This window comes from Heloderma suspectum, chromosome 3 (genome assembly GCF_057233095.1).
Source record: "Heloderma suspectum isolate Gila_16-S chromosome 3, 16-S_ref, whole genome shotgun sequence".
Classification (NCBI taxonomy): Eukaryota; Metazoa; Chordata; class Lepidosauria; order Squamata; family Helodermatidae; genus Heloderma; species Heloderma suspectum.
The window spans coordinates 207,658,651-207,672,144 of NC_139460.1; the positions used below are offsets into that span (position 1 = coordinate 207,658,651).

The window sequence follows — 13,494 nt, forward strand, 5'->3', positions numbered from 1 at the left end:
TTATGTTGCTGGATCTCTTCCTGATTTTAAAGAATGTATGGCTCCCCACGGACCATCACACTACTCCAGGAATAGAAAAATAGAAGAGGCTGAAATGGGTGTGACTGCACTGGCATCCTTTATACCAGCCTAGCCCAGTATTGTCTGCTCTGATTGGTAGCAGCTATCCATAATCTCAGCAGGCAGAGGTCTTTCCTATCATCTGCTACTCTGATCCTTTGAACTGCAGATGTCAAGGATTGAGCCTGAGACCTTCTGCATGCAAGGCATGTGCTCTACCACTACGCTGTGTTTCCTCCCTGTATTCTTCCCACATAATCCCTTTCTTCCCAGGTGGTTTCTACATTCTTACATTAGCAGAGAGACAGGGGTGGAGCCAGAGTTGAGTGCCACTCTCTACACAAGGATCAGGCCACAGTGAAGAGTTAAAGATAGAGCTGGCAGCCTTGACTTCTGATTTCCCTTCTTTTCATGCATTTTTTTTCCCAGAGTCATTCTTCTAACCCCTTTCATTATTATTACTATAAATAGTGTGTGCTACTATTTCCTGTGAAACAGAGCTTTGGCTTAAAAGAGTAGTTATTTGGCACAAGCATTAATCAGTATATGAAATATTAGTACTTATCACTTTAAAAAAAGATTTAGAGTTACATTTTTCCCATGGCATGAAGGAAGAATGTTGGCTAATGAAGGATAAGAGATGTGTGTGTTTTTCTCTCTCTTAATGCCTTTTATGAAATACTAATGATGAAGACATGTTTGACATGCTGTGAAATACATTTTTCTAATGTGGAGTTTCTGCCTATTGTTGGAGATGAGACAAAAGTCCTCAGAGGATTTTAGAATTTGTAAATATAAAATTATCTGCCTCCATGGTTCCCCCCCCCCCATTCTTTTTAAAAGGCTGGCAGAAAGCCAGATGACTTACATTACTGTAATAGATTTGATGACCTCTGACTTCTGCTGCAGAGAAGTACATTGAATTTTTCATTACATCAGAGGATGCAGAAAGCTAAAAACTCAGAACAGAAGAGACTATTATTTAATTCAACAAAACAAAAGATTTTAAACAAAATCTTTTTCCTCCCTGAAAGAGAGGGAAAAATAGCCACAATTAAATGCAATGGATCTCTGTTTGTACTAAGTCAGGATTAATACAATGCTGGTTTGTTCATCCAAGTTGTATTGATTTTTTAAGTTGCCTTTATTTTATACCTTTTTAAAAGGATAATCTTGCTTTTCATAGTCATTGAATTTAATCAGGAGCTCAGTTGATGGCAAATAGTTCCCTACTGTTTCTGCTCTGGGCTGGAAAACGTTATTCTTGTATTATTCCAGGGGAAAAAAATAGCCCCGTGCTGTTCAGAAATCTGCTGCCTGCAGAAGGATTGTTCTTTAATACATGACTGTTTACACATTCTAGTTATGTTAATTATTCTATAAATAATGCATTCAATTAATCTGAATATATGAATTACACTTACAATAAAGGTGTTGACAAAAAAGACAACTCCCCCCTCCCAAATCCTGGGTTACTTGGCAATAAATACCCTTGCCTTCCTGTCCTCTCTCCTTCCTTTTATATACGTTCTTCCCCTTTATCAAAATTTACATTGGAATCTCCTCGGGAGCAGGGACATAAACTCTACATATGAAACTCTTCAAAGAAGTTATGTATTTTGCTGTATATTGATGGCACTGTAATCTTCATCAGCAAATGTGAGACCCGCATGCATGCCATATGCACCTTTCTCCAAAATTCCTTCTTAAGAATCCGTTGACCCTTCTCCCTACTTCTGAAATGAAAATCTTTTTCAAATCTAACCTGGTTTTTTTGGTTTTTTTTGCGGGGGTGGGGGATTCTCAGTTTATATGCATTCTGGGCCATTTTCTCTTAATGTTTGTGAAACACTTCCTTTTATCTCTCACAGAGGTTGCTTGAAATCGTCTGCTGAGTGACAGCTATTTAACACAAAATCAAGCTGCTAATTTCAGGCATGTTGCATTCTGTGGAGGTATTTGTAAAGCAGAGAACCACATTTTTCCTGTCTTGGGCAATATTGACCTACAGTTGGCTAAATACACTGTGTGTGTGTGTGTGTGTGTGTGTGTGTGAGAGAGAGAGAGAGAGAGAGAGAGAGATGTTTTAATACTACATTAGCTGAAGGTTTGAATGTTCCATGAGCATTATTACTCAGGTACTACAACAGCTACTAATAATCAGACGATAAGATCACATCCTGTGGGCAATTATGTTGTACTGTGACAGGCAACTGAAGAGAAAAAAAAACTCAGTGAAAATTCTAGCAAATGGAAATCTCTGTCAAGTTGCAATTGTTCATGGTGTTAGACTTCATGTTAATCCTTCTAAGCTTTACGATGAATATTCACCTATGCTTTGCTTTAAAAATGACAACAACCTCACTGCTGTGGAGAAGTAGCACTGCATTAACATCTTATGTAAAAGGAAGGGAAGCTACTGCACTAGAACAAGCCATCCTTGTGTTTTGATTCAATTTTTACCTTAGTCATGCCTCTCTCCAGATACAAGAAACATTTAATTCCAGATTTCCTGCTGTTGGTGCTAGGCCTTCGACCAGCTATGTGAAATGTATTTTTGCCACTGTACCTCTGCCAACTGCTGAGCTCAGTGAAAAATGACTAAAATGGAAACATACTCCTAGTGCTGAACTCTCACCAGCCCGGATTCCTAATTATCCCTAGACCTAATGAGTTCTATGGATGTATATCACTACAAAGAGGTAGAATGTTTAGGGTTTTTTGTTTTCTTTTTTGTTTTGGTGGTCAAAATTTAAAATTGCCATAAAAGGTTCCTCAGAAAGTGTGCTAGCAGTGATTAATCCTGTCAAGTCTGGCCTTGTTCCTGCTTTAACCATGAGGGTAATAATCACACAGAATATTTTATTAACAGGGATAGTGATGGTTTAGTATCATCCTCTAATTTAAAGCTATGAGCTGCTCTTGAAACATTTACCAGCGGAATATGTAGATCTCAAATGGGTTGCGTGTTCCCATGGCAACCAAACAAAGTCAAACAATCCTTTCTGCAGTGCTAACAACTATTGCCACAAAAAAATGTATTTTGGTTAAATCTGATTCTTTAAATATTTAACACATGGCAGAAAAGATATAAATATTGCTCTGGATGAAACCCAACCTCGCCTCCTTTGCTTACAGTTCCAGGCACAGGAAGATGTTCGAGTGCGCCTTGAATATTTTGTGCTTGTTACAAATGAAATTTAGCAGCCTCAAGTATGAACAAGATTGTATTTCTCCCCTCCCCCCTCTTATTCTGCCTTGTTATGCTTCTTTTTTATTACATAAACATTAACTGTAATGTTACAGTGGGAAGCAAGTATTTGGCAAAGTCCATATTATTTTGCTAAGCCTGCATAGAGAGAGCCGTTTTCATTTTTAGCAGCTGTAACATGTTTAAACTCAGTTTGTAATGGGATCTGAAGACCAATATTCCCCATGGGCATTGCTTAGCTTCATTACTGGACTGCTGCCAAATTCAGGGCTCAAAAGTATTATTCACGCCTCTCTGCCCATACCCATGTCAGAGCATGCTCAGTTAATGAATTTTGTTTCTAATATGGCATAAATTAGGTTTATATTTTAACATAATTTATGTTGTATTTTATTAAAATGTGAAATACTATCATCGCGAGCAAGCTAATCCCAGCTCTCTTGAAGCCAAACTGTGTTTGAACATCTAAATCAAAACTGCATGACTCAAAGCTGATTCTGGAATAACAACAAAAAAAATCTGTGTCTGAGCAAAAGAGTTTTCTGCCTTGAACTCTCAGATTAAGCTATAATTAAGGAAGTTGATATTTGACCAGATTAATGCTGTTTAAAAAGCAAAGTACATTTTCTTCACAGATACCATTTAAAAAAACATGTTTGCCATATAAACATTTATATTTTTAAAAGTCACAGTCCTACATTATTTGAATGTATTATAAAAACTTTAATAACTGACACTGAAACTCAGATTGTAATGCAAAGCATTCCTTTTAATAACATCAGTGTATTTTTCCTTTTTGGATCAAGAGCCACATTTTTTTGGGGGGGGGAGTTGTTGACTGAAGTGTTGATTATTATTTTTCTCTTCTAAAGCAATTTTGCACACTTCGGAAGACAAAGTTCTGCAATTAAAATTCTTTGATTTTAAAAAAAAAAAACCTTTTACTTCCCTGAGCCATGTCCGCTGTGCCAACTACCTCTTGGCAGAAACTGCTTGCCTCTCTTTATTCTTTCCCTAGAGAAAAATAAGTTCTCTCACCCATAAAATGTGCCCCCTATGACACTTCACTTTTCCATAAAGATGACATTTATGCTGGTAAAAAGGCTCTACACCCTATTTTTGTTTTGTTTTGATATAATCATATCTTGTCCACTGAATGGGTGGATGACCCATTCACAGGGTAATAAAGTAGTAGTAGTAAATAATAAAGTAGTCCAGCATAAATGAAGTTCTGAGTGATCAGGCTTTCATGCAGTGACTGCAGGTGTCATGGGAAAGTCATCATAAACATCAGGGGAGGGAGGTTGGTGGTGCTGGGATCAGCACCTCTGCTTGGGTCCTATGCACACCCCTACTGAAGTCCTTCCCACCCCTGCCTGCTGTACTTTGCTCCATTACATAGTATGTTTACACTGCCTATAGTAAAAACAAAAATGGAAGCAGCAGTGCTAGGTGTCGGGGATTGCAAAGTGGAGAGAGCAGGAGGCATCAAGAGTCATTGGCTGAGAGAATGGGTGGCGAGGCTAATCCCAAATCTGTTTTGGGGACAGGTTCAGAGATCTAAGACCTGGGTTGACCCAGCTGTGAAGGCCCAGAGATTCATGCACATCTCTTCTAAAGGTGTTTCTACATTAAGCAAAACCTCCGCAAAAATTCACATCCGTTCCGGAGTTTCCTGCTTTCAGTTTCTTTGCAGGATTAGGAAGGGCTTCTTTACACGCCAGCCACATGGTTTGAACTGGGGGAGTGCCTCCCTCCCTCCCTGGCATGTGTGCAAAGGAGGGGGGAAGTCTTGTTTTTGTAGCTTAACTTCTGCTGTACTGTTTTCTCACAGCCCCCAGGAAACCTCCGACTTACTTCTGAGTAGATGTAAAATGTAAGAATGTGCTGTAAATCTGTAACCCTTGGCACACTTATGTGGGAGTAAGCCGCACTGAACTCAATGGGGCTTACTTCTTAGTAGACATAAGATCACCCTGTAAATCTGCAACCCTCAGCACACTTACTTGGGAGTAAGCCCCATTGAACTTAATAGGGTGCTCTGAAACAACAGAGGACATTGCTTCTGAGCTTGGTGGGGTGGGGGATCAGATGTGTCTCCCTTCATTTCAGGGAGGCGTTTTACCCTCTTCTTTCCCCAGTTGAGAAATGCAGAGGCAGGAGATGCAATCGGCAGGTGATTCTTGCCCTCAGTCCTGTCAAATCTCACCCTGACCACACCCCAAACAAGTGAAAACAAATGCCCGCAGCAGGCAGACACAGCAGTTTCTTCCCGCTATTGGAGAATTTCAGAGGGAGGTCATGGCGCTCCATATCTGTTTTATCATCCGTATCTGAGTTTTTACAAGGTTTTTAACAATTCACTTCTTATAGCCAATATATTTGTTTTGTCTGTTGGTGAGAACTTCTAGAACTGATCAATTATTTGTTCTTTAGATTAATCCTGCCATATGAAAGATTTACTAAAGGAGAGGAAGATAAGCCACTACCTCCTGTGAAGCCTCGAAAACAAGATAGCATCACCCCGGAGGGGGAAAGTAAGATAAAATTGTCTGGAACAAAACGCATCAAAAATGAAAACCAAAAGAGCAAGAAAGAAAAAGACAATGCACAGAAACCCCAGGATGCACCTGAGGTTAGTTTCACCTTTCCTTTTTTCTTTTTCTTTTTTATTTCTTACCATTAACTTTTTTGTTTATACAGTGCTGCTTTGATGACATAATGTCCAGAAATCATCTTTTGTACCAGAGCTTTCTAACAGGAATTCTTTTATAGCTACTCCCCATGTTATGTTTTTACTGACATAAAGACTTACGTTTCTAAAGAGCTATGAGAATGGATATATGTATGTCCCAATGTACAGTCAGGGCCAGAAATATCAGAACAAGGATAACTGTTTTGGCAGTTGGCCTCTGTACACCACCACATTGAAGTTGAAAGGAAACACACCCAGATGGGAGCGAAGTCAGGACTTTCAGCTGTAATTCAAGGGGTGTGACAAAAGTGGGGCACTAACCATTCAGGAAGTACAGCCAGTGGCATACACACACACACGCCGTTGGTGGCTCATAAGTAATGGAACGAACCAACATCAATTCAAACTTAAGGATCGCCTTTAATACCTGGATGAAAATCCTTTGCAGTCAATGACTGCCTGAAGTCTGGAACCCATGGACATGACCAAATGCTGAGTTTCCTCCCTCGAGATGCTTTGCCAGGCTTTTACTGCAGCTGCCTTCAGCTGTTGCTTGTTTGTGGGTCTTTCTGCCTTCAGTCTTGTCTTCAGTAAGTGAAAAGCATGCTCTGTTGGGTTGCGATCAGGTGACTGACTTGGCCATTGAAGAACATCCCACTTCTTTGCCTGGAGAAACTCTTAGGTAGCTTTTGCTGTATGTTTTGGGTCATTATCCATCTGCAATATGAAGTGGCGTCCTATCATTTTGGCAGCATTCGGCTGAATCTGAGCAGAAAGTATAGCCCTATACACTTCAGAATTCATCCTGCTGCTTTGATCAGCAGTCAGGTCATCAATAAACACCAGTGACCCGGTTCCATTGGCAGCCATACATGCCCATGCCATAACACTGCCTCCACCATGTTTGACAGATGATGTGGTATGCTTTGGATCATGAGCTGTTCCTTTCCTTCTCCAGACTTTTCTCTTCCCATCATTCTGGTACAAGTTCATCTTGGTTTCATCAGTCCAAAGAATCTTATTCCAGAACTGTGCAGGCTTTTTTAGGTGTTTGCTGGCAAAGGTTAATCTGGCCTGTCTGTTCTTGAGCGTTACTAGTGGTTTGCACCTTGTTGTGAAGCCTCTGTATTTACATTCATAAAGCCGTCTCTTGACTGTAGATGTTGACAATGACATGCTTACCTCCACAAGAGCGTTCTTGACCTGGCTAGATGTTGTGAAAGGGTTCCTCTTCACCATGAGCAGCATTCTGCGATCATCCACTTTAGTTGTCTTCTGTGGTCTTCCAGGCCTTTTGCTGGTGCTGAGCTTGCCAGTTAATTCCTTCTTTTTCAGGATGTTCCAAACTGTTGTGTTGGCCACTCCCAATGTTTTTGCTATCTCTCTGATGGGTTTATGTTGTTTCCTCAGCCTAATGATGGCCTCCTTCACTCGCATGGACACCTCTTTGGACCTCATGGTGGGAGTTCCAGTAAACAGCTACCAAATGCAAATGTAACACTCAGAACCACCTCCAGGCCTTTTCTCTGCTTGATTGGTCATGGGGCACCCAGGAAACAGGCCACACCTGGCCATGCATCTGCTTGTCAGCCATTCGTTCCATTGAGCCACCAACGATGGGGGTGTGTGTATGCCCCTGGCTGTACTTCCTGAATGGCTAGTGCCCCACTTTTGTCACACCCCTTGAATTACAGCTGAAAGTCCTGACTTCGCTCCCATCTGGGTGTGTTTCCTTTAAACTTCAGTGTGGTGGTTCTTTGTTCCAATATTTCTGGCCCTGGCTGTATATGTAAGTCAATATGTATCAGTGTAAAGATGGCACATTCAGAAAAAGTCCCTTTTCTGCAAAACCTGAGTTGGTACTATCCAGGCATCTAGTAATATGCAAATATAATTCGAAAGTTACATGTACATATGTGCATTTTAAAAGCCTAACTTAAAAATACAGTTAGGAAAAGGTTTCTCAGTTTATTCTGAATTATAATCAATGGTATTTTCTGTGATTATGGAGGGCAAATAATAAGTTCTGGCTATTTTGCCATTGTGTGAGAGCATCTGTGTTAGTATTGGTTAGTGGGTACCCTAAACCCAGATTTTCACAACTCCTTTGATATAGGAAAATTACTGTCACAATTTGCTGTTTCTTTCCTCCCCCCACCCCCACCCTTTGTGTTTGTTTTGGTGGTGGCAGCGGCAGGAAAGTGTCCTGGTACCACTGCCCAAGGAAGCTGTTTTGGTTCTAAACCAGTGTCTGATACCAGTAATGGACTGGATGAGGACAAACAAATTGAAGCTTAATCCAGACAAGACAGAGGTGCTCCTGGTCAGTCAAAAGGAGATCAGGGAATGGGGATTCAACCTGTGCTGGATGGGGTTACACTCCCCCTGAAGACTTAGGGCTCCTTCACATCGGGCTTTTATCCTGTGATTGAGATTGCTCCTTCATGGAAGTTTGCAGGCTCTTTACATGACGCAGTGACCCTACCATGACCCTCCTGTACTAAATGCCCTTTGTTCCGTTTTTAAATAGATCGCAGATAATGAGCTATCAAATTATCCCATTGTGTTCCGCTTCAGTTTCCTCCGTCAAAAGAGTTAAAGCGGGAAGAAGAGAAGCAAGATCAATGAAAGACAGATACGGGGAGAAGGAGGGGGGAAGGGGAGCACATGTAAAGGGAGTCAGTTGTGATCCTTCATTTAAAACGGAAGCAGAAAGCCCTGTTTAAAATGCAGGATTTTAGGCTGGTGTAGAAATGCCCTTAGGTTCGTAGTTTTGGTGTACTCCTGAACTCTGCCTTGAGTCTGGATGCCCAGGTTTTGGCATTGGCCAGGAGTGTGTTTATACAGCTGAGGCTAACGTGCCAACTGTGCCCATTCCTAGAGATGTCTGATCTGGCCACAGTCATGCATGCTTTAGTAACATCCCATTTATTCTACTGTAATGTGCTCTATGTGGGGCAGCCTTTGAAATCTGTTCAGAAACTTCAGCTGGTCCAGAATGCTGCAGTCAGACTGTTGACCGGAGCTGATTATAGGGAGCACCAAACTCCCTTGCTGCAACAGCTTCACTGCGCTTTTCCACATGGAGCTTTTATGCTGCGATTGAGATCGGTTACTTACAGAAGTTTGCGGGGCCTTTACATGACATCATCAGCCTCCAGGGCCTCTCCTGCACCTTCTGACCTTTGCCCCATTTTTTTTAAAAGATTGGAGATAATGAGCCGTTAAAATGCAGTTCGCTGAATTTCTCTGTGAAAAGAGGAAGTTGCACAATAATAGGAGCTATGCCACAGTGACATCTGGTGGCTGTATAATGAAACATATAGAACCTGCAAATAAAGGGGGAGAAGGAAGAGCATGTAAAAGGCCAATCTTAATCCTGCAAAGAATCCAGAAGCACAGAAGCCCCAGTAAAATTGCAGGATAAAAAGCCTTTGTGTGGAGAAGCCCACTGACTACTGGTCTGTTTCTGGGCAGAATTCAAAGTGCTGGTTATGATCTATAAAGCCCTATGCAGCTTGGGACAAGGCTACCTGAAAGTTCACCTTTTTCCATATGATCCTGCCCGGGTCTTAAGATCCTCGGGAAAGGCCCTTCTTTCAGGACTACCAACTTCAGAGGCACATTTTGTGGAGATGTGAAAGTGGGCCTTTTTGGTAGTCACTCCCAGGCTGTGGAACTCCTTGCCAAGAGAGGCTGCATTCATCCCCTCTCTGCTGTCTTTCCACCAGCAGGCAAATACCTTTTTATTTAAGCAGGCCATTAGCATGTAAGCAGGTCTGTTTGGTTCGGTGTTGTTTTTATCCTGTTATTGTTGTGTTTTAATTGTGTTTTAATGCATTTGTTTTATTATTGTTTTAATCATGTTTTATTTGTGATTGTAAGCTGCCTTGAGTGCCATTGGGGGGGGGTAGAAAGGTGGGGTACAAATCAAATAAATACATTCTAAAACTGCAAATTATCACATTACAGCCACCTCTGCTTCGTCATTTTCAGGACAATTTAGTCTGCAATTTTGCCTTGTGGAGGCAGTATAATAAAATCCACTATATCATATTGAAATAATGGGGCAGGGGGAAGCTTACCACTCCAGTTGAACCATAAAGTGTGAGTTAAATGGTAGAAGAACTGGGGTATGAGTTGTAAACAAGGTTATGAATGAGAGGCAATTGCAGAAAGAACACAAATTGTTGGGGGTATGTGAGGGGGAGAACGCTGGGTTGGAAATATATTTTACGCATTTATGATTGCCCCAGTTTTTGCAACCAATTATTTATAGTGGGCTTTTTTCCTTTTTAATTTAATTGTAAACCAAGACATATTATGAAAAAGGAGTATCTTGATTAAAGTACACATAAGCAACTGCAAGATTGCAACAGAAATTGCCAAAAGCAAGGAAATACAACGTGTAGCATTCCTTTCCTCGTTCATCCCTTTGTGGCTTATTTATTGCAGGGGGTTTGGATCAGCGAGTTATGTTACATACCACATGTGCTGCAATAGCTAAGCATAGTGTAACAAGCAAGCAATGGAGTGTCAGTCTAAACTCTGAACTTCCTTGCTTTTGTTGTTTGGTATCTCAAATTTCCTGTGTCTTAAAACTGCAGTTATTTTTTATGTGAGTCACAGGTCAACTTCTTAGATGGAGAGTAGAAAGTGCATAACACAAAATGTAATTATGTGGGCTTCCAACAGCAAGAACATAGTAATATAGTTCTTCCTCCTGTCCAACTGTGTAATGTGGATATTCTAATATCAAATTCTCACCGATTCATCAGGAACCTTACAAAGCTTTTGATTACTGCAAAATTAATTATCATACGTTCCAAAAATATATTCCTAATTCTCTTGTTTATGAAAATCCCATGTAAATATTACTATGTTTTCATTATGCCTTTTAGTTTTGAAGACTGAATTTCCAAAATGAAAATATTTTTTGATCAAATCTTAAGATTTAAAAGTAAACCTTGAGATTTGGGGCAGGGGGCTGGCATTCCTACAAAAGTTCAAACTGTGTCTGTTTATACCAAAGTATGAGCTTTATTTTATACAGGTACAGAAAACAGCAACTCTGTGAAACAAATTCTTCTTGCATTTACTGAGCCTGGTATGCCAAGGAGAGGGAAGACGTTCCACATGTGTGTCCTTTGTAGCTAGCGTTTGCTGGGCAGTTTGGAAAGTTTTTAAAGACAATGGATGCAATCCAGCAAAAGTTAGTTGGAAGCAAGTAAATCTCATGGCAATCAATGAGACTTAGTCACAAGTACAGCCCACTTATAGCTTTCAGGGAGACTTAGTTGCAACTACCTTTTGCTGGACTGCTCCCATAGTTCTGTGCATTGCACACCCAAAATCCATCATCTCAAAATACCCATTAAGCATAACAAATCTTTTAAAAAAACTGTTTACCTTGTGATGCAGTGGCTCTCTCTCCTTCCCCCTTTTTCAACCCCGCCCACCAAAATGGTAATAGTCCTGCATCCCCTGGGTTTTCATTCCATTCATAGTACAGAATCTGAATGTACCTGTGGTACAGGCTGTGTTTATATGTGCCACATAGTAGGCTCTGTGTTTTGTGGTTCTTGTAAAGCCAGCCAAGCTGCTTAATCACATATGTAGAACAAAGGAGAAGAGGGCTTTTGATAGGGATGCCGCCTGCCCAGTTTTAAGCCAGCCTGACCAGTAATTCTGCTGCATGGCTGTTTGTTTTTCATCTTTACTTTTTATTTTCCAGTCAATGGCTGCTCATCCCTGAGCACAATGCCCTCACTGTAGGTGTTCCAGTGAGAGAACACCAACCATGGGAGGTATTAGACTGAGAGATTGTGTTGCTGTTGCAGCAGGTTGGATTTATATGAAACATGGAGTTGCTTTCCAGCTCTGATTCTGTCATTCCAGGAAAATGTATAGCTGCTTAAGAACTTAATGTGACTCATGACCATTGACTAGGGCTGACACCTGATTAAAAGCATCTCATTCTCACCAGAGGGAATGCCTCTTCTGAAATTATACCTGCTCAACACGTGCAGGAATCATCTAGAAACAAAGGAAATCTGTGTTTTTGTTCACAAACATCGCACATTTATGCAGATTTGATTGATTGATTAATCAATTGATTAATAATTAGCACTTTAAAATTGTGCTGCCTGATTAGTCAAGGATATGTTTTTTTAACCTTCACATCTAACTCAGCCTTTCCCCACCTTAGGTCCCCAGATGTTGGACTACAATTCCCATCACACATGGCCATTTGGGCATGCTGGCTGGGGATGATGGGAGTTGTAGCCCCATCTGGGGACCCAGGGTTAGAGAAAACTGAAAAACCAATTGACTAAAATTGCAGTCCTACCATTTATGTGGATATATGTATCATGGGGGGTTGGACTCAATGGTCTTGTAGGCCCCTTCCAACCCTGCTATTCTATGATTCTATGTGAATTAATGATAACATACATACATATATCTGACTTCCATGCCGCCCCTATGAAATTAAATATTGTAACCTGCTCCAACATTCCAGTTTGTTGGGAAGCTGGACACAGGTATTGCTAACAGCTATATCTGTGCCTGGGAATAATTTCTGTGTCTTGTAAAAGTCTGATTTGATAAGGATGTTTTAAAATCTGGCCAGATGGCAACCAGATGGCAAATGCCCTCTTCAATCTGATAGCCCCGTATCAAAACAGCCTTCAGTGCTGGACAAAAAAAGTAATAAGGCCACAGTACACACTGAAATAACCTCACATCTCTCTTGATAATGATCTGGCTTTGGGTTTCATGTTTCTGCATACATGGACATCATTCCTATGTCAAATTGTCACCATCATTTAATTTAATTTATATGCTGCTTTTCTACAAAAAGTGCCCAAAGCGGCTAACAAAACAGCAATATAAAAACAAAAAAGCATACCAATACATCATTACAGTAGTACATCATTACAGTAATAGACAACTGTTTCACTAATGCTAACATTATAACATTTCAAATTAATTACAAAATGGGCAAAATCAAACATTACCACAAAATATCGATTAGAATTTATCTGTAACGCGCACATCATCATCATTTAATTTATCACTTGTCTTGTGAATGTACTCTGCAAGTGATAAGATTTTAACTTCTCACATCCTGAGAAACATATGTTTTAAAGTGCTTTTCACAACAGAGTAACTCATATTTTCAACGTGCTGCAAGTCATTGTCTAAGGACCCTTCTATTACCTCAAAAATGATTATGTGAATAGGCCATTAATTGGTTCCAGTTCAGTGTTACACTTGACTCTGTGTTGTTGTTATGACTGTCACTGAGTACAAGATGACAAATTATTATTCTTACCATACTCGCTGGTCTAACACAGCTAAAAACTCCAATCAAAGTGTTTCCCAACAGAAAAAAGAGCAGGGACATCCAGTTATTAAATGTGAGTTTTTCTCCGTCTGCTTTGCTCATCTGTCTGGTATTTTCATGTAATTGTATAAGCTCTAGAGGCCAATGATTGAATTTTTGCAATAGGGCTAATGATGGTAT

General features: G+C 40.4%; 1 protein-coding gene across 1 annotated transcript in view; it reads left to right on the forward strand.

The window, feature by feature from the left end:
• The window catches only part of ARID5B (AT-rich interaction domain 5B), a 256,101-nt gene that overhangs the window by 234,514 nt on the left and 8,093 nt on the right, over positions 1-13,494 (forward strand). Inside the window, exon 9 of the mRNA XM_084845367.1 lies at positions 5,708-5,906. Within this exon, the coding sequence (XP_084701493.1) occupies positions 5,708-5,906 (199 nt within the window). The remainder of the gene's footprint in view (positions 1-5,707; positions 5,907-13,494) is intronic.